This window comes from Gouania willdenowi, unplaced genomic scaffold, assembly GCF_900634775.1.
Source record: "Gouania willdenowi unplaced genomic scaffold, fGouWil2.1 scaffold_332_arrow_ctg1, whole genome shotgun sequence".
NCBI lineage: Eukaryota > Metazoa > Chordata > Actinopteri > Blenniiformes > Gobiesocidae > Gouania > Gouania willdenowi.
This window is the reverse complement of record NW_021145094.1, coordinates 1,618,419-1,639,597: the sequence shown is the minus strand read 5'-3', so window position 1 is coordinate 1,639,597 and position 21,179 is coordinate 1,618,419. Positions and strand designations below refer to the sequence as shown.

General features: G+C 40.8%; 2 protein-coding genes and 1 pseudogene across 2 annotated transcripts; all 3 read left to right on the top strand.

Moving 5' to 3' along the window:
• The first annotated feature begins 133 nt into the window (after positions 1-133).
• On the top strand, positions 134-9,118 carry LOC114459613 (putative pectinesterase/pectinesterase inhibitor 28). Its single transcript, XM_028441798.1, has 2 exons — positions 134-139; positions 8,451-9,118. Exons 1-2 carry the CDS (start codon positions 134-136, stop codon positions 8,796-8,798), a joined length of 354 nt encoding a protein of 117 aa, XP_028297599.1. The 3' UTR covers positions 8,799-9,118.
• A 356-nt stretch (positions 9,119-9,474) lies between these two features.
• LOC114459612 (mucin-1-like) lies at positions 9,475-12,696 on the top strand (the record flags this gene model as incomplete). Its single annotated transcript, XM_028441796.1, has 4 exons — positions 9,475-9,665; positions 9,702-10,283; positions 10,348-10,477; positions 10,800-12,696. Coding segments are annotated over 4 exons (2,073 nt in total), but the record flags the coding sequence as incomplete, so codon positions are not given.
• A 2,668-nt stretch (positions 12,697-15,364) lies between these two features.
• LOC114459626 (protein canopy 4-like) lies at positions 15,365-20,703 on the top strand (annotated as a pseudogene).
• Positions 20,704-21,179: the final 476 nt, after the last annotated feature.

The following is a 21,179-nucleotide window of genomic DNA, read 5'->3' as shown; positions in this document are numbered from 1 at the left end:
CATCGTCTAATGCTGACTGAGCTTTATTCTGTCTGTTGTCTGTGGAGACGAGGAAATGATGAGGTCTAGACCAGAAGAACTTTCTACATTCTCCCAGTGGCTCCTTCAGTTTCAAATCCCTCTCTGAACCTCCATGGAGGTTTGATCATCCAGAATGGTATTTATTAAATAAATCCACCAGTATTCACAGGCTGCCAAGTTTCACACAATGATAAGAGTGAGATTTTAGTGACATGATGCATTCTGGGAAGAAAAACATGTCCTTTTTTAACATGACTTTGTCCTGTTTTAACGTTAATTTCTACCTTCAGAATGATGTCATCACCTCCATGACAGTGGCTCTCCCTGCACTGTGGCCTCCTAATGCTAGTTTTAATCAACCACAAATTACAAATGAAAACTAAAAGATACATTTATTAGTCAATATTTCATATCAACAACTGTCCATCATTTATCTGGGGACATGTCTCATGTTGTAGGTGTTTATCACAGATGTTGATGATGACAGAGGCTCCCACTTAAAACACTGTGGCCCAAGGCAGTGCTACCTTTACCTCAGCTCTCCTTGTCTGCAACAGAAAGGACGTCATTAAAAAGATCATCATGTAAAAAACATTCAAACATCTTGTGATTTTCATCCTTTAAGTGATCACATGATCATATGCAGGTGTTATTATATTATAAAATGCTTTAGAAGCACCACTTCAGTCCACATAAAGCTACAATCTGGAATAACAGCTGTATTTTATACAAGAGGAAAACTTTATTCTTTAAAGATTGGATTGAAAAGGGACAATAATACATTTAATGGATGACAATGGTAATATTTACAATCATTGTGATTTTAAAGATAAATGTTCTCAGAAACAACATTCATTAGTAGTCAGGGCTATTCCTATTGCCTTGATTCATTTCATTAAAGGAATATTACAGTATTCATCAGTATCCACAAAGATCAATAAACTGTTCATTGGTAGTTATTGTTTTTTAGACACTGTTTCTTTATTAAACAATGTTTTCATCTTCAAGAAAAATATTATCTTCAAACTATTAGAAAACAGATTCTATCAAAATTAAGACAAATATTTATAATTTCCTTTATTTCTTAAAATGAAATAGATTAATTTTAAAACAATGAATGATGTTTATCCATGTAAATATATTTTTAATGATTAGGTTTAATATGGATGATTACAGCTCCATGTTTAGTCAAACTAATAATGAAAGTCAACAACACGTCTTTTTTTCCTGTTCTATGGTGAAGAGGTTTTAGGAAAGAGTTGATGATTGGCTGCTCACACACACTGTGATACCTGGCTTTGATTAGCATTTGGTTACATTTGCTTTTATTTTGAAGGACAAGGATGTGGAATTTATATGTAGCAATTTGATGATATTTGGAAAACATTTGATACATAAATGTAATTTTTTTAAATTATCCCAAATGTTAAAGCTTTTAAAAGTGATCTTAAAAATGTGTTGAAGTCATTGAACACATTACAAAACAGAAGAGAAAGTTGTAATGTACCCCTGTTATTATTATTATTATTATTATTATTATTATTATTATTATTATTATTATTATTATTATTATTATTATTATTATTGCTGCTTGGATAAGTGGATTGGTGTGATGTTTGTATATGAATGTAGACTGTACAGACTGATCAAAAGACAATACACAACATTGACAATCATGATAGAAACAGAAAAAACTAAACTTAAAACTAAAATAATTAATTTAACAAAAGGTTTAGAACAGACATATTTTACATAGTTTATAAACATTTTTAACTCATTTAGAAAATGTAAAAACAGCTTCATTTTAAAAAATCTACATTTGTGTTTTACTAAAAAAAAAAAACTTCATAAATCCATAACATATTTGTGTATTTATATGTACAAAAAAAACTCAATTGTCTTACTATAAATATAAATATCACAAAACCAACAGTTACTCAATGTTAAACATTTAATGTACGAAATCACTACATGTGTAGATATTATTTAAAGAGTTTCTTGAGTCTTCAGCTAACACAAATATATCATTAGAATATTTTTACTGAAATCAGAGGGAATAACTTTTAAAATATAATTTATTTTCAAAGGAAGAAGAAAAGGATTATGTTTCAATGCTTGTTTAAATAATTTACTTTCCTTAAAAAATAAGTAATAAAACATATTCTTTTAAAAAATAAGGTAAAAGCAACTGTAGATTTAATGTGATCTACAGTGATTTTACTGTCAATGCTTGTACAATATTAATCTACAATATCTATTGTTTCTGAGAACAAACCAAACATAATTTAATCATAAATAAATCAACAAATTTCCTCTGAAATCTATTAAATCATCCACAGACCAAATCCTTCAGTCTGTAACTACTTTATTCACTCTTAAATCACCATTAAACACATTTATTCTATAAAAAGTTTATTGTGACGTCAGCGCAACAGTTGAGTGGTTGCCAGGTTGAGTATTTTCCCGCTGATTGTAAGATTATAAAATAACTAACTTAGTGATCAAACAGTGAATAACGTTGGTTAAATGTAATATTTATGTTTTATTTGGATGATGAACGGATGGTTTTTTGGGGCATTTCTGTGGATATTCAACATATTTCATGCGGGGAATCGTCAGTTGTATCTGGCAACCAGCTAGAGTCAGGAACAAAGCAGTGAAATGGCGGACGGACAGAGCTGGATGATGACTACCGTTAAACTAGAAGAAGAAGAGGAAAAGGAACAAATATTATTGAGGGAAGTGAAGCTGAGTATGAGTAAGACGGACAGTGATGATGATGATGATGATGATGATGAGGATGATGATGAAGGCTGCAGGAGGAAAGCTGTGCTGGAGGAGCTTCGTCATCCCGACCATGTGTGGGACGGAATGTTTGCTCCAAAGATGGAGAAAAGCGGAGAAGAAGAAACGGAGGAGTTTTCAGATGTGTGCTCTGTGAAGGAAGAGGTTAGAACACTCCGTGTGTTTCCATTCATTCACTCACTCACTCACCACATTCATCCGCTGTTACACACACACTGGAGACTAGTTTAACTGGTGACCCACTTCATTCACACTCACATTTCTCTATCAATATGTGACGATGTAAAGGTGGAACAACCTGTGTGTACTCAGTGGAACACAGAGAACAAACTACAGAAAAACACACTTTATGTTAATGAGCTAAGGAGTGGGCAGGGACCGTCTACAAAGTCACACCCCCAAAGGAAGCGTCAACAATAACACCAATAACCCTGTGGACAGTCTTTATTAGGGCTCTCTATTTACTACAGCAAATATAGTTAAGAAGATACTTTATCTGATTTATGTCTTCATTAATATCCAGTATTAATGTCATTAATTAGTAATAACTTAAAAAATAACTGTAGTACCATGAAAACAACAACCTCTAAGTACTACAGAAGAGTAGGGATGCTCCGATCAGGTTTTATGCTGCCGATCACCGATACCGATCAGCCAAAGAGCCGATCGCTGACGATCACCGATACCGATCACATGGATTGGCTGTAAATTTTGCATTGTAGTATGATGAGTGCTACCGGCTCGACGGTTTGGAAAAAAGAACCATAAAATCATTTTGATTTAGAGAAAAGCATGTTTTTACTTTTTCAAAAGAAAAAATACTAAAACCTTGCAGGAACAATGCAGCAGCTGAAAAAACAGTTAAAATGACCTGCTATCGTAACACAATCTTTAACAGATTGAAAACATTAAAGCTCTCAACAGGCTGAATAGTGCAGAAAATCAAATAAATAAAAGTATATCTCACAACATGTCAAGTAACAAAGGATACATTCAAAGTCAAATGCAGATTGAATTCAAATAAACTATCATTAGTTGCTAAATCAAAATGCCTGAGAACATGGCTTGGCAAACTCTGTTGTGCCTTGTCAAAAAAAAAACAAAATCAAAAAATACTTAGTACTTACTTTTCTTATGATTTATAAAATAAATATAAGGGGTCTGATGTAAAAAAATTAAATAAATAAAAAATAGCCCATCTGTCACTTAAATAACATAAATATGGTATTAATGACCTTGAAACAGAAAAATAGAACAACTGAACGTAAAGTGCGTTTGCTTTGAAGAAAAAAAAATATCTTAAACAGTATTTCCACATGCCAAATGTCTATGATTTGTTGAGAAGCATTGTGGGAAGATTATTTTTAATAAAGAGGAGCATCTCTGCTTTTTCGGTCATGAGTCTATTCCTGTGCTCATCCACGCTCTGGCAGGGCTACGTCTGTGAAACATTTACGTCCCGGTAGCATGTAGCGGGGCTCCAAGTGAGAGAGTAGTCGGCGGAACCCGGTGTCCACCACCACTGAGAAAGGCTGATCATCTAGTCCGATGAATTCAGTTATTTTCCTGGTTATTTGCTGAGCCTTCTGACGCGCATACGGACGAGTGTTGCCAAGCGTGGGCTGCGTTAACTGCCTTCAGACTGTTGCAGTCTTTTTTTCTTTGTCTGCTGTGAGCCTCGAAAACTCACCGTACTCCGTCAAGTGTTTGTTCTTCAAATGTCGGATCAAGTTTGTTGTGTTGAAGCCTTTTAACGTGCTTCCCCCGCGAGGTATTTTTTCGTTGCATGTGTTGCAGGATGCAAACTTTACATCACTCTCACTGATCTTATAAAAGCTCCACACGGCAGACATGTTTGTTGTTGTGGTTTGCCGCCGCGCATCTGCGCAGTGTGAAGGAAAGGGGAGGGGACACTACTCTGCACACAGAGCCTCTGCCGGCTGCAAAGTATGAGCTACAGGACAGGTGATCAGTTTTTGTGATCGGCAATGTAAGGCATTGATCGGCGAACGCCGATCACATACTTTTCCACGGAGATCGGCCGATAATGATCGGTGGCCGATCGATCGGAGCACCATTACAGAAGAGATTAACAAAACTACTGTTTATTCATTTGTATTTTATTTAAAGTGTGTAAATAACCAATACTGTAAATAAATAGTAATTTAATCTATTATTCTGTAAACCAGGGGTTCTCAACTGGTCTCACCCTGTGACCCACATTTTGCCACGGTCATTAAATTGTGACCCTTTTTTTTTTTTTAGAACTCAACCAACAAAATGTAGTTTTTCAAAAATAGCTGCCAACAACACATATGTATAATATTTTTAAAAATATAAATCTATATATTTTACTGTGCAACATGCATTTCACAGCATGCCTATGAAAAGAAAAGTTTCTTTCAAAATAAAAGACAAGTCCAACATGAGAGACATTAACTTAAGTATTTATTTATTTTGATCAGTTGTCCACGACCCACTTTTGGGTCCTGACCCAGGGTTTGCCCCAGAAAACATGCTAAGTCTGGGGATAGTGAAGCCCACTGCGTTTTTGTAAAAAAAAAAAAAAAAAGAATGTTAAAAGATGAGAGGAATTGTGAAATAATGACTTATGTGATATTATAAGCCATTTATTAACAATAATTAAATGTAGAGTCTTACAAAAAGACACAATCTTGAAATACAGTTTTAACAGACACAAAACAAATACAGTTAAATAAATAAATAAATTATAACAATTGTTTTCACTTAAGTTAAATCCTAGTGAACCTTAAAACAAGCCATTGCTGGTTACATTTCAAAATAAAATATAATAACATAAATAAAAAACTGCAAACATGGCCAAGGGGTAGAACCAGGAAACTCAGAGGCTTCAGTGATTGACATCATGAAAAACATGAAAGCTATTAGTTATTTTATCATATATGTTTCATTTTAGTCAGTGTACTGTATTTACATTATTTATTGGTTACTTTTGCTTTCTGCATCTCAATGCTAGTGCCATGGTGTAGAGCAGGGATGGGCAAACGTTTTGGCTCAGGGGTCACATGGACTTTTAAAAATTGACAGACGGGCCAGGCCAGCACCTGATGCATACATAGATTCTTCTTCTACTTGTCTAAAGTTCAAATATATAACATTTCATAACAACTCAACCATATGCGTTACAGATTTGCAACTTTCTCCCAAATTTAGCCCTAATTCTAAAGAAACGTTTGTACATTTAAGGAGAGACAGGCCTGTTAGTAGAGCAGTGCTTCTCAAAGTGTGGGATAGAGCAGGGGTTCTCAACTGGTCTCACCCTGGGACCCAAATTTTGCCACAGTCATTAAATTTTAGAATTCAACCAACCAAATTTAGTTTTTCAAAAATAGCTGTTGAAAGCACACATATATAATCTTTTTTAAAACATACATCTATATATTTTCCTGTGCAACCAACATGCAAAAGAAAAGTTTCTTTCAAATTAAAAGACAAATCCTTTTTATTTATTTTTGACCAGCTGTCCGCGACCCACCCAATACAGGTTCGCGACCCACTTTTGGGTCCCGACGCACCAGTTGAGAATCACTGTGGTAGAGAATGGAGACATGACAGGTTGAAATTTTAAATTTCATGTCAATCTTCTTAAAAACCCTTTCTTCATCAGCAATAAAGATCATTACTAGGCAAATTTAGAATCTTAAAATGTATCAGAAATTAAAAGAACATTAAATTAAGACTACATTAGATATGTGACTGGGATCAAAATGTAACGTGGAACTAAAATGCAAACAATGATTTACGCATGTGAAGTGGAGAAGAACCAGAAACAAACTTTTATTATCTGTTTTAAAACATTTATTTACTTTTTTGTTTTCTTAAGCTTTTTGACACTTATTGCAAACAAAGTGTTGTTGTTTCCTGAATATTTGGACTGCTGTACTTTTACATTTGTTTTTTTAATGCAGGTAGATCATTTCATTTAGTTTTTCAGTTTTGATTTATTTATGAAATATACTTGCATTATGAAACATGATGATACTTATTCCCTGTTAGTTCATTTATACTTGTACTGAATTTATTTCTTTTTTTTTTGGTTTTCTACTGCACTTTTTACATTTGTTTTTTTAAAAAAAATTCAGATAATGAGTTTAATTTAGTTTTGATTTATTATGGAATATTATATTACTTGTTCCCTGTTGGTTCAACACATTTTAACATATGTAATTTGTCAGGATTATTTGGGGGCAATGGGCACAGGTGGGACTTAAAGTTCACATAACACACACACACACTATATATATATATATATATATATATATATATATATATATATATATATATATATATATATATATATATATATATATATATATATATATATATATATATATATATATATATAGTGTGTGTGTGTAAAAGTAGCTCAGTTAAAAAAAAAGTATTTGCATGAAAAAACCCTCCAACATAATTTGTTAATAATGGTTATTAGCATAATTAGCAGCATGTTTGGAGGAAAAGTGACGGTGGATGTTTTATTCCTTTAAAACCACAACAGTTTCTTTATAAATAATAAGACAAACAGCCTTTGACTGAACTTCAGTGGAAAGTATTTACTTGTCCGTTCATTATTAAACACTCACTGTCGACTCTTCTTTTCTTTGGGCCACTCACTCTCGCATTAGTTCGTGGTTGGCAATCCTTATTTCACTGCTCATCCACACTACAATACTTTTCACTGAAGTTCAGTCAAAGGCTGTTTGTCTTATTTATAAAGAAACTGTTGTGGTTTTAAAGGAATAAAACATCCACCGTCACTTTTCCTCCAAACATGCTGCTAATTATGCTAATAACCATTATTAACAAATTATGTTGGAGGGTTTTTTCATGCCAATACTTTTTATTTAACTGAGCTACTTTTATACACACACACACATTATATATATATATATATATATATATATATATATATATTGTGTGTGTTATGTGAACTTTCAAGTCCCACCTGTGCCCATTGCCCCCCAAATAATCCTGACAAATTACACGTTAAAATGTGTTGAACCAACAGGGAACAAATAATATAATATTTCATAATAAATCAAAGCTAAATTAAACTCATTATCTGAATTTAAAAAAAAACAAAAAACAAATGTAAAAAGTGCAGTAAAAAACCAAAAAATAAATAAATAAATTCAGTACAAGTATAAATGAACTAACAGGGAATAAGTATCATCATGTTTCATAATGCAAGTATATTTCATAAATAAATCAAAACTGAAAACTAAATGAAATGATTTACCTGCATAAAGCAGCGTCCGCATCAGCGGCCCTAGCGGCAGCCCCAGCAGCCCCTTTAGTGGCCCCATCAGCAGCCCCAGCAGTGGCCTCAACAGCGGCCCTAGCAGCAGCCCCAGCAGCGGCCCCAGCAGCGATTAAAGCAGCGGCCTATTCAGCTACCCCAGCAGCGACCTAAGCAGCGGCACGAGCAGTGACCCAAGCAGCGGCTATAGCAGAGGCCCCATCAGCAACCCCATCAGTTGCCTCAGCAGCGGCCCTATAGCGGCCATAACAGCGCCCCCCAGCAGCGGCTTCAGCAGAGGCCCCATCGGCTACCCCAACAGCAGCCCCTTCAGCGGTCCTAGCACCGCCCCGAGCAGCGACCCAACAGCGGCTCGAGCAGAGGCCCCATCAGCAGCCCCATCAGTTGCCCCAGCAGCGGCCTCAACAGCGACCTTAGCAGCGGCCCTAGCAGTGTCCCCTTCAGCAGCCCCAGCAGCGGCTACATCAGCAGCCCCAGCAGCAGCTACATCAGCGGCCTCAGCAGCGGCCGCATCAGCTACCCCAGCAGCGTCCTCAGCAGCGGCCCTATAGCAGCCCTAACAGTGCCCCCAGCAGCGGCTTCAGTAGCATCCCCATCAGTGGCCCCATCAGCTGCCCCAGCAGCGCCCCCAGCAGCGGCCCAAGCAGCGGCCATAGCAGAGGCCCCATAAGCTACCCCAGCAGCGGCATAAGCCCCCTTCAGCGACCCCTTTAGTGGCCCTAGCAGTGGCCCCAGCAGTGGCCTCAGGAGCGGCCCTTTAGCGGCCATAACAGCGCCCCCAGCAGCGGCTTCAGCAGCAGCCCTAGCAGAGGCCCCATCAGCTACCACATCAGCTACCCCAACAGCAGCCCCTTCAGCGGCCCAAGCAGCGACCCTAGCAGCTGCCCCAGCAGCGGCCGCATCAGCGTCCCCAGCAGCAACTTTAGCAGCGGCCCCCATCAGCTACCCTAGCAGCTGCCCCAGCAGCGGCTTCAGCAGCAGCCCTAGCAGAGGCCCCATAAGCTACCCCAGCAGCGGCCCCCATCAGCTACCCCATCAACTACCCCAACAGCAGCCCCTTCAGCGGCCCTAGCAGTGCTCCCAGCAGCGGCTCCAGCAGTGCCCCCTTCAGCGGCCCCAGCAGCGACCCTAGAAGCGGCCCCAGCAGTGGCCCCAACAGCGCCCCCAGCAGCGGCCGCATCAGCAGCCCCAGCAGCGCCCCCAGCAGCGGCTACATCAGCGGCCTCAGCAGCGGCCCCATCAGCTACCCCAGCAGCGGCCCTATAGCGGCCCTAATAGCGCCCCCAGCAGCAACTTTAGCAGCAGCCATAGCAGAGGCCCCATAAGCTACCCCAGCAGCGGCCCCATCAGCTACTCCAACAGCAGCCCCTTCAGCGGCCCTAGCAGCGCCCCCAGCAGCGGCCCAAGCAGCGGCCCCATCAGCTACCCCATCAACTACCCCAACAGCAGCCCCTTCAGCGGCCCTAACAGTGCCTCCAGCAGCGGCTTCAGCAGCAGCCCCATCAGCTACCCAGCAGCAGCCCCTTCAGCGGCCCTAGCAGCGGTCCTATAGCGGCTCTAACAATGCCCCCAGCAGCGGCTTCAGCAGCAGCCCCATCAGTGGCCCCAGCAGTGGCCCAAGCAGTGACCCTAGCAGCAGCCCTAGCAGAGGCCCCATCAACTACCCCAACAGCAGCCCCTTCAGCGGCCCGAGCAGCACCCCCAGCAGCGGCCCCAGCAGTTCCCCCTTCAGCGGCCCCAGCAGCAGCCCTAGCAGAGGCCCCATAAGCTACCCCAAGAGCAGCCCCTTCAGCGGCCCGAGCAGCATCCCCAGCAGCGGCCCCAGCAGTGCCCCCTTCAGCGGTTCCTTTAGTGGCCCTAGCAGCCTCAGCAGCGGCCTCAGCAGCGGCCCTAGCAGCAGCCCCAGCAGCGGCCCTATTGCGGCCCTAACAGTGCCCCCAGCAGCGGCTTCAGCAGCAGCCCCATCAGCATCCCCAGCAGCGAACTCAGCAGCGGCCCGAGCAGCACCCCCAGCAGCGGCCCCAGCAGTGCCCCCTTCAGCGGCCCCTTTACTGGCCCTAGCAGCCTCAGCAGCGGCCTCAACAGCGGCCCCAGCAGCGAACTCAGCAGCGGCCCTAGCAGCAGCCCCATCAGTTACCCCGCAACGGCCCCATCAGTTGCCCCAGCAGCGGCCTCAGCAGCAACCTTAGCAGCGGCCCTAGCAGTGTCCCCTTCAACAGCCCCAGCAGCGCCCCCAGCAGCGGCTTCATCAGCGGCCCCAGCAGTGCCCCCAGCAGCGGCTTCAGCAGCAGCCCCATCAGCGGCCCCATCAGCTACCCAGCAGCAGCCCCTTCAGCGGCCCTAGCAGCGGTCCTATAGCGGCTCTAACAATGCCCCCAGCAGCGGCTTCAGCAGCAGCCCCATCAGCGGCCCCAGCAGCGCCCCCAGCAGTGGCCCAAGCAGCGACCCTAGCAGCTGCCCCAGCAGCGGCCCCAGCAGCAACTTAAGCAGCGGCCCCCATCAGCTACCCTAGCCGCTGCCCCAGCAGCGGCTTCAGCAGCAGCCCTAGCAGAGGCCCCATCAACTACCCCAACAGCAGCCCCTTCAGCGGCCCGAGCAGCACCCCCAGCAGCGGCCCCAGCAGTTCCCCCTTCAGCGGCTCCAGCAGCGGCCCCTTTAGTGGCCCTAGCAGCCACAGCAGCGGCCTCAGCAGCGGCCTCAGCAGCGGCCCCAGGAGCGGCCCTATAGCGGCCCTAACAGTGCCTCCAGCAGCGGCTTCAGCAGCAGCCCCATCAGCATCCCCAGCAGCGAACTCAGCAGCGGCCCCATCAACGACTTAAGCAGCAGCCCTAGCAGAGGCCCTAGCATCGGCCCCATCAGTGGCCCCATCAGTTACCCCGCAGCGGCCCCATCAGTTGCCCCAGCAGCGGCCCTAGCAGTGTCCCCTTCAGCAGCCTCAGCAGCGCCCCCAGCAGCGGCTACATCAGCGGCCCCAGGAGCAGCCCTAACAGTGCCTCCAGCAGTGGCTTCAGCAGCAGCCCCATCAGTTGCCCCAGCAGCGGCCTCAGCAGCGACCTTAGCAGCGGCCCCAGCAGCGGCCGCATCAAAGCTGGGGCCCCCATCAGCTACCCTAGCAGCTGCCCCAGCAGCGGCCTCAGCAGCGACCTTAGCAGCGGCCCTCGCAGTGTCCCCTTCAGCAGCCCCAGCAGCGCCCCAGCAGCGGCTCCATCAGCGGCTCCAGCAGTGCCCCCATCAGCTACCCAGCAGCAGCCCCTTCAGTGGCCCTAGCAGCGGCCCTAGCAGCGGCCCTAACAATGCCCCCAGCAGCGGCTTCAGCAGCAGCCCCATCAGCAGCCCCATCAGCAGCCCCATCAGCTACCCCAGCAGCGGCCCCAGCAGCGCCCACAGCAGCGGCCCAAGCAGCGGCCCAAGCAGCGGCCCCATCAGCTGCCCCAGCAGCGCCCCCAGCAGTGGCCCAAGCAGTGACCCTAGCAGCGGCCCCAGCAGTGGCCTCAGCAGCGGCCCAAGCAGCGGCCCTAGCAGAGGCCCTATCAGAGGCCCCATCAGCTACCCCAGCAGCAGCCCCTTCAGCGGCCCTAGCAGCGCCCCCAGCAGCGGCCTTAGCTGCGGCCCCATCAGCTACCCCAGCAGCAGCCTCTTCAGCGGCCCTAGCAGCGCCCCTAGCAGAGGCCCCATAAGCGCCCCCAGCAGTGGCCCAAGCAGCAGCCCTAGCAGAGGCCCCATAAGCTCCCCCAGCAGCGGTCCCATCAGCGGCCCTAGCAGCTCAAGTATTATGTTGAGGGCTGTGAAATGTACAGGATATTTACAGAAAAGCACACAGACCACCCATACCAAAAACTGAGGCGCTCGGTGGTGCTTTAAGTGCAAACACATTTTGGCCTCTAACTTTCACATTTAAAATCACACCTTCATAAACTTTATATCCACGGGTTCACCACAAATGGCACGTTGGCCTGTGTCCTGATGCTCGCCCCCAGTCCGTCATCTTTCGTGATGTACTTCCATGGGCTCCGCAAAACCTGGGTGCCGAGGCTTGGCCCCCTTTTATAACTGCTTGCAGTTCTAGTTTTCATCATCCCCCCCCACAAAGTGGAAAGGCAGATATAGGTTTGAAAAAAATGGCCATAACGACCACTAGGGGAGGTTACTGAGGTGGATCCACATCCTAAAATAATCAGTAGTGTTCATGCCATCTATGTACCAAGTTTCATGCTTTTAACCCAAAGTGCACGATTCTACCAACAATTCTTCCTTAACCGCCCACTACTGGTACTGATCCAGGATCTGTGGTGGAGAACATGACCTGACTTTAATCAATAAGTTCAGGAATATTTTGTTTTCTGTTTTATTCACACAAATGATTCAGCAAAAACATATTTTATATAAAGGGGGAATTATTATTCATAGGTTGTTGTTCATAGATAGAAATATAATCACCTTTTTCATGTTGTTACGGCTGAATTTACGGTTGACCTCATTTGAAGACATGATTCATTGCTCTGGTTGAATGATGGAGTCCAGGCGGAGCATTGATGATTTTATATAAAAAAGTTTATTCTATTGCTAAGTGAAAAAGGTACAAGATGGAACAAAGTGAAACAAAATTAGCGTCCGTCCAGGCGGACGTCCGAAGGAAGTGCCGCGCCCCGCTCCAACAGTTTCAAAGCTTAAGCTTTTTATACAGATAAGAAAAGGTCCCAACAGTGAGAGACAAAAGGGAGGGAGTCAGATGCCCATAGTGGAAATGTTGGAGGATGATGAAGATGTTATGAGAAGGTTTGGCTCCAGTCTTTATCTGTCTTGATAAGTGTGTGCGTCAGTGTATGTCTGCATGTGAGCAGAGATTCTGGCCTTGGCAGAGATTGTGCTGCACTGAGAATAATACGATCTGTACTGTTTAATCATGATTCATCTGTTAAAAAGTGTAAAGATTAATGGAGTCGTCATGTATTAAAACATGACAAATTGTACACATGAACATACATTTGAGGATATGATGATGAATATAAAAATGACCATAACAATGTCTTATGAAGAGGTTTTTAGAACAAATTGTTTTAAATTTCTTTAAACTTTAAAATCAGGGAGAAATTTATCGGTTTACATTAGTTTCGAAAAAGGCTCTAAATCAGGAAATGACGATGACAAAACAACGACGAAAACGCAGTGGGGTGGGGGGAGGGAGGGAGGGATGGAGGCTCTATATCAGGAAACGACGACGAGATGACAAAGTTAATCAATTTTTAAGAAAAATAAAAATTGAGGTAATCAATTGCTCAAATTTTTTGAGTTCTAGTAACTTATCTGGGTTTACAGTGATATTAGGGCCCATTACATTTTTGGCTAAATTGGCTCCCATATTTTCCTAACTTCGACCATAGTCTGACTGTAATCTTTTCCATGGTGCATAAACTGTAGGGTTGGGTTCATTACGTTTTTCCTTTAAAAGTCAAGGAAGTTAAGTTTCTCTGTGTTGTTTTAGACGAAAAATGAAATTGGAAAGCTCATATTGATTATGTACAAAGAAAGGTCAGCAAAAGTATTGTCATTTTATATAAAGTTAGAGATGTGTTTGATTGCAGCTTGTTGAGGAGGATTTATTCCTTGATGATTCTGTCATATTTCAGTTATTGTACTGAAGTCTGGTGTAACACATATATCATTACCACATTAGAATCATCAGTAAGAAAGGTCACAGAGAGCACACCAATCATATATTTATTGATAATAAACTACTTAAATTTAAGGATCATGTCGAATTAGAAATTCTGATTATTATGTGGAAAGCTAAACAAAATAAAATTTCTAGACAATGTTGCACATGACGTTTGCCATAGAAGAAAATATAACTTCTGGAATATGTTTGTATGGACATCATTAAAACAGAAATCTGTCTGTTTATGGAGTTAAACTGTGGAATTTAAACGTTGTATAAGTTTTTACAAATTTAAGAAAATGTACAAAGACAAAATTCTGAGAGGTTATGAAAAAAAATTGGAAACACATGAATATAACTGTAGAACTGTAAGAGAAATGATGGTGTTTTTGTTATGATTTGTGACCTGGTGATGAGTTAAGGTGGAATGTTGTGGAATCTAATTGATTTCATTTTTAAGTTGTTATTAGGAACAGATAATACAAGATTTATTTTTCCTCTGTTTCTTTTTGTTCATGTATGGAAAACTGAATTTCTCCATGGGGATGAAAAAACATATATTACAAAAAAACAAACTGTTTTAATCTTTAAATTGAATGTAAGAATGTGTGTCTTTGTGTGTTAACCCTGAGGTGGACTGGCGACCTATGAGTGGTGTACCTTTAAAGACTTTTTAAAACTTATTAAAATAATGCAATGGGCTCTGGCGCCCTCGTGTGGCCTGGAATAGCAAAAGCATAGATAGTTGAAAGATTTTTAATTAATATGTGGGAATTTTCATTTTTTTAAAATTACTTTACAAATTAAAGTAGAATATAGAAAACTAAAAACACTTATTAAATTAATGAGTTAGACTAACAAAACACTAAAACATTAAAATAAACACCTAAATAATATTAAAATTATGTGAAAACAAAAATGGCCTCAATTCCTGATGAAAAACGGAGTAAATAAAAAACAAATAAAATGACAGCAATAATATTCTATTATTATCATCATCATATATTTATAAAATATTAATATTATTACTGAAAATATAAAATCAACCTGGAGTTAATAACAGGCTTTGTGATGTTTCTTCTTGAAAACATTAATTATGCTAATTATGAAGAGAAAACTCAGGTGTGTTTAAGCAGCACCACATGTGAAATGAATTAGAAATAATTGAAAATATAAATATACATACCCGAAAAACAAGGCCAACAAGGCCAATAAACATTTACAGAACAAGACATTAAAATTAATGTTAAACACAAAAAACAAAATAAATAAATCAAAAAAAAATCAAAATGAGGGGAAAAAACAATAAATACACCGTCAAAAGCTAAAAGAACAACTAAAGTAAAACGGGGAATAGTAAACAACTCAGAAACAAGTATAAGCGTAGATATGTACCGGTATGTGTGTTTTATATGTGTAAGTTTAAGTTAAATCCTGTTGAACATCCTCTCTCGCTCCCTGTTCTGATCGATGCTCGACTAGCCATGCCTGTAACGTTTCACTGCGCATGCTCCGATCATGCCGATGTGGCCGTTGTCTTCCAGACCTTCCTGACGTCACCCAGAGTTTAGGATGAAATAATGAAGCTTTTTATGGTTTTACAGCTGTTTGGTCTTTATAGTGGAGTCAGTGTGGAGGAAGGAGATAGACTTCTCAACAAATGTGAAGGTAGGATTATTTTAATCAGGCTCTACTACTGTGTATCAACACAGAGTAATGAGTCATTACGTGTTTATAACATGTGTAATAATCATATCCAAACATAATGATAAAAATCTATTTATACTGATAAAGCAACAGGGACTGCACTCACCTCTGAAGGTGTGCTATGGTATCTGCCACTAAGATGTTGATAGTAAACATAATACTTCTTTTTTCTTCTTGTTATGATTGTAAAATGAATGAATCTGTGATAACCACATTTATTTATTTACTTTGTGGCCACACCAGCCTTTCATTATCTGATCTCATTAGATCTCAGAAGCTAAGCAGGTCTGGTCCTGTTAGTAGATGATGGAGACCACTGAGAATTCCAGGTGCCACAGTGGGGTGGCAGTCACCTCAGTGGTATCTGTCATTGTGCCCTTGGGCAAGGCACTTCACCTACATTACCTAGTATGAATGTAGTGTGTGAGTGAGTGTTGGTGGTGGTGGGAGGGGCCGATGGTTCACTATGGCAGCCTCGCTTCCGTCAGTCTGCCCCAGGGCAGCTGTGGCTACAATACTAGCTTACCACCACTAAGTGTGGAGTGAAAGAATAATGCCTTAATTCTGTAAAGCGACTTTGAGTGTCTATGATAAAGCTCTATATAAAACTGATGCATTATTATTATTAATTATTTAAATAATATCCAGTGTTATTCAGGAAGTTCTATTATTATTTGCACCTTAGTATATAGCCATCTTAAAAATTTAAATTCTTGTTTTAATCAGAAATAAAATGCATTAAAAAGTGACCACAAAAATGGTGGAAAAGGTGGTAAAATGGGATTTTAATAAAACACAGAAAATTGTTAAAAGTTGCAAATTAGAGAAAAATAAAAGAAAATAAGACAAGAAAAAGTTGCAAATTAAAGTGACCAAAAACGGATGGAAAAAGTTGTAAAAAAATAAAAAAAATAATACATGATTCAAAGTGTCAATATTGGAACAATGAGTTTAAACTGGCAAATAATAGGCATGACAAATGGTGAATGTGGTTAAAATGGCAAAATAAGCTTGAATTATGGTGAAAAGAGGTTAAAAGTGACAATAATGGGTCAACATAAGCAGCATTAGGTGGAAAAAGTGGTGGAAAGGGTTTATAAGTGCTGAAAATGTCTTCAACGTGGAAAAAATGTGATAAAAATTTGTTGGACTGACTGTAATGTAGCAAAAAATGCACTGAAAGGAGCAAAAAATATGGCAAGAAATAGTGATGAGAATAGGTTAAAATATGGCAAGTTTGGTGCAGTTGCAGAATGTCCTTATTGTGGCAATTAAAAATAGAAATAAAGTGTAACCTTTTAAAAAAGAAACATTTTGGCTTTTCTTCAAATCTCATAAAAATAAAGTTTGCAATCACAAATGTTATTTTAGAACAGTAATGATAAAGCTATTTATTAATAAAGTTCAAAGAAAAAAGAGCAGCTGTTAATGGATCTTCTTCATCCTCTAGTGTGTAAGTTCTTGACGGTGGAGATGCAGGAGGCGCTGGAGAGGACAGGTCGGTCCAAGGAGGTGCTGGAGTTGGGGGAGGTGCTGGACACGGGCAAGAGTAGACGCAATATTAAATAGTACACGTTGTAAGAACAACACACTCATCAACCATAATTATCCTTAAATAGCTTTAGAATGCTTAGGATTTTAAAGCATTGCATCGTGGGTAGTTGATGATCTGTGTGTTGATGTTTAGGGAGACCCGTTTGACTGAGGCCGTGGACAACATCTGTGAACGCATCCTGCAGTACAGCGTTCACGCATAGAGGCCTGGAAGTCTACGCTACGCCAAGGTCAGTCCACCGCCTCATTGTTACCTTTAAACGATCCTCCACTGGTTTTACAAGTTTGGCCTAAAACCTTTGAAATGTAATTATTAGAAGATCTATGCCTAACCAAACATTATTTGTTTAATTACTTTGTAACTCTTTCAGTGCCATTGACGTAATTATACGTCAATTACGTTTTTTTCACGGAGATTACTAGCATACACCCTGGCGGAGGTCCCTCATCAATATCTAAGCTGTAATGTGATGTAGTTATCACAATCTGCAGCATCTTTAACAAAATCTCATCTGCAACAAATTTGCCTCAATGTCTCAGTGAAAATAAACATTTAAAGATGGCTAATTTAATACAAAAACGTATCATGTGCAGCATGTATTAAAGCTCCAGCTAAGGCTGAACGATTAACCTTAATCGCATCGGTTTTAAGGTTTTCCCTACTGCAATAACTTAACCTCAGGTGCTCAAAGTTTTTTTTCCCGTCTCCATTATTTCAGTGAAAAATATGTTCACCAATCAGAATTGCTGAGAACCGCCTTCCTGGGCTGCTGGCCAATCAGAGATGTTACAGGACACACGCCTGTATGCGCTACAGCGAGTGTTTCTCTCTCTTTTTTTGGTTCCATTCTGAGTGCGCTAACAACTACACTAGTGTCCTATAAAATCTACGTTAATGGAATCTACTGTTGAACAGGGAAATGGGCAGAATCTGGTTTAAACGCCGTCACCGTGAGGCAAGGCCAGATTATATGAGCAACTGGGCTCGTGACCAATAAAGGGCCTGTGGAGGTGAGGGCATAAGGAAAATATCAGGTTTTCTTTTGCTTTTAATGTAAAGTGTCCACCGCCCGGAGCCGTTGCGCTGCACAGAAACCCTGCACCTGCCTGTGACTGTGAGCTGAGACCCTCTCCTCGAGGCCAGGCGGGTCAAAGCCAGGTGACGCAAATCAACCTCTACGCCAGTGGTTCCAAAACGGTGTGTCCAGGAAAGTCCAGGTGTGCCGTGGGATTTTGGGAAAACAATCATACATTATTATTTAGTTCTCTATAAATAAAACGGCGTCACCGTGAAGAAAAGGAACATGTTTATTTATGTGGAAATGTTCTTCTCACTCTCATCCTTGTCTGTTTCAAACACCGTCTAACCTGGTAAAAAACTACACAAATCATCACTGACTCCTACATCAGAGACACCAGTGCCTGTTTAACTTTAATGTGTCTATAAAGCTCTGTTTGTTTGTAGTGCTGCTGTGCTCTGTGAAAACATGACTCAGCTTTAATCAGCTTCACCTGCTCAGAGCGTTTAAACATCTCATCAGAGCTACAGAACATCTGGATAAAGTTGTTCTGTTGTAGATCATCAATACCAGAGATTGTAGAGTCTGAAACATCATAGATTATTGATAATTATTCTAGCTTCTAGTGGTGAAAAAACACTTCTTACACGTGATGTTTGCACATTTATTTTTGTTTAATCATTACGTTCTGTAATGATGTCATCAGGATCATTTAAATGAGGTTAATTTAAATGAAGTTGATCAAAACTTAATCAATAAACCTGATCAGATTCAGTAAATCATTGATCCCTGAGGGTAAATATAGTGACATTAATGCTGTTCTCATACATCTTTATATGACATGAATAATTAAAAAGGAACAGTCAGAATAATCCATGTCACTACAACTTATATCTACCTTTTAATTGTATTTCACTCATTATTTTAAACATAGATTTTTGTTTAATTATAGTTTTCTTTTTTATTGGTATTTATTTTGTTTCCTCACAGTACAACTTATATCTTCCTTTTAATTGTATCTTTCTTTTTTTTTTCATCCATTTTTGTTTAATTATGGGTTTTTTATTTTCTTATGGTCCATGTGGGCTCCCCATGTTGGTGACCCCTGATTTAGAGAAACTAAAAGCAGCATGAGTTGGCATTTTTTGAAAAAGCTGCTAAAGGATCTAAAAAGCAGGCTGAATGCTTCACTCCAATAGGATGTTTACAGGCAGTGGGGCCGTGTGACATCATCAATCACCTGATTTCAAGATGGTGGAACACAGGTTCTTAAATGGTAAAATAGTCCCATTTTTAAAAGTTAATAAAATAAATATGGTGCATTATAATAAGTTTTGTTTGGTATAGATCTTCTAATAGTACATTTCAATCATTTTAGACCTAACTTGTAAAAAAAAAAAAAAGTGGACGATCCCTTTAAAGCTGATCACGTGACCCAAGCAGGAAGTCAGTGTTTTGTTGGTGTGACTACAGGGAACCAGTCAGACCATGACCACACTAAAAAACCTGGTGGGTAATAAGTGAAAGTGGACCTGGGAATGCCGTACGAGCTGTGGGACCAACCGTCTGCAGAGGTCACCGACATGAAGAAACAGGTGGACCTGATCATTTAAAACTTTTAGACGACATTTATTTGTTTTTGTTTAAAGTTAAATCAACACAAGAGTCATTCATAATAGGTAATAGTTTAGTGTTTTAAATAACATGTGTTTACTAATGCAGTTGTGTGTGTGTGTTCAGTGTGAGACCATGCTGGAGCAGTACGAGGACGTAGTGGAGGACTGGTACTTCCATCACCAGGACCAGAGGCTGGAGAACTTCCTGTGTGAGAAGCACATCCTGAAGACGTCAGAGCAAGGTGACAAATATAAAGAAAGAGCAGACAATGCAGAGTGGAATCAAAAAAGTACCGTATTTGAGAGTTAAACTTACCAAGTCTCCTTAGTGCAGCAGTTCCTGATGAGAACCACAGGAGATGCTAAATGTACCAACTTAAAAAAAAACCAGCCAGAATATTTTCTGAACAATTTGAGCCCATTTTTGCTTATATTTTTTATGCTTATTTTTTTTTCTTCAATTTAACCACATTCATGATTTGTCATGCCCATCATTTGCCAGTTTAAACCATTTGTTCCAATATTAACACTTTGAAACCTTTTTACCACTTTTTTTGTCTGTTTTGGCTGCTCTAATTTGTAAGTTTTAACCAGTTTAGCTCCTCCCAGTTGACTCTCTCTGAGGCGAGCTTCCTTCCTGTTCCCTCGCTGCTGTGTTCCCACAGGTGTTGGTTTGCTTTTATTATCCACACTGAGTGCACAGGTCATGTGACGGGTGGCCCCTGGAGCTGCTCCAGGGTCTCTGGGAGCTGGAGTCCACTCTCCAAAGCACTGGGTTTCTTTCCAGTGACGGCGCAGCCACAGCTGAGTTTTTCCACCAGGCGACAAACCACCACGTCTGTGAAGAAGTAACAGAAGTCCTGAAAGTCCATCCTGAGAGAGAACTGGAGCAGTTAGCATATTTTGACTTTTAAAAAGAGGACATTTGGACTGACCTCAACATACACAAAGTACTCAATGTTTTCGTGAATCTACTTTGTAACGGCAAAATATAATATAGTAAATAAATAAGTTGTTATTGTCCATAAGGGTTAAAACTAAATGTATCTCTTTATAAAAAATACTTGAAGACTGAAGTCACTCCCCTTTATCATGTCTTATTACAATCTGTCCTTGAAAAATCTCATGTCTACCTTCTTAAAATCTGTCATTCATTGAAACAATGAGAAACATCTAGAAATGAAAAAAAGAAAAAAACTCAAGGTTTACAGAATATTAAATAATCATTATATACACTTCAATAAATGACAGTGAAAGTTTACATCACATCGTCTAATGCTGACTGAGCTTTATTCTGTCTGTTGTCTGTGGAGACGAGGAAATGATGAGGTCTAGATCAGAAGAACTTTCTACATTCTCCCAGTGGCTCCTTCAGTTTCAAATCCCTCTCTGAACCTCCATGGAGGTTTGATCATCCAGAATGGTATTTATTAAATAAATCCACCAGTATTCACAGGCTGCCAAGTTTCACACAATGATAAGAGTGAGATTTTAGTGAC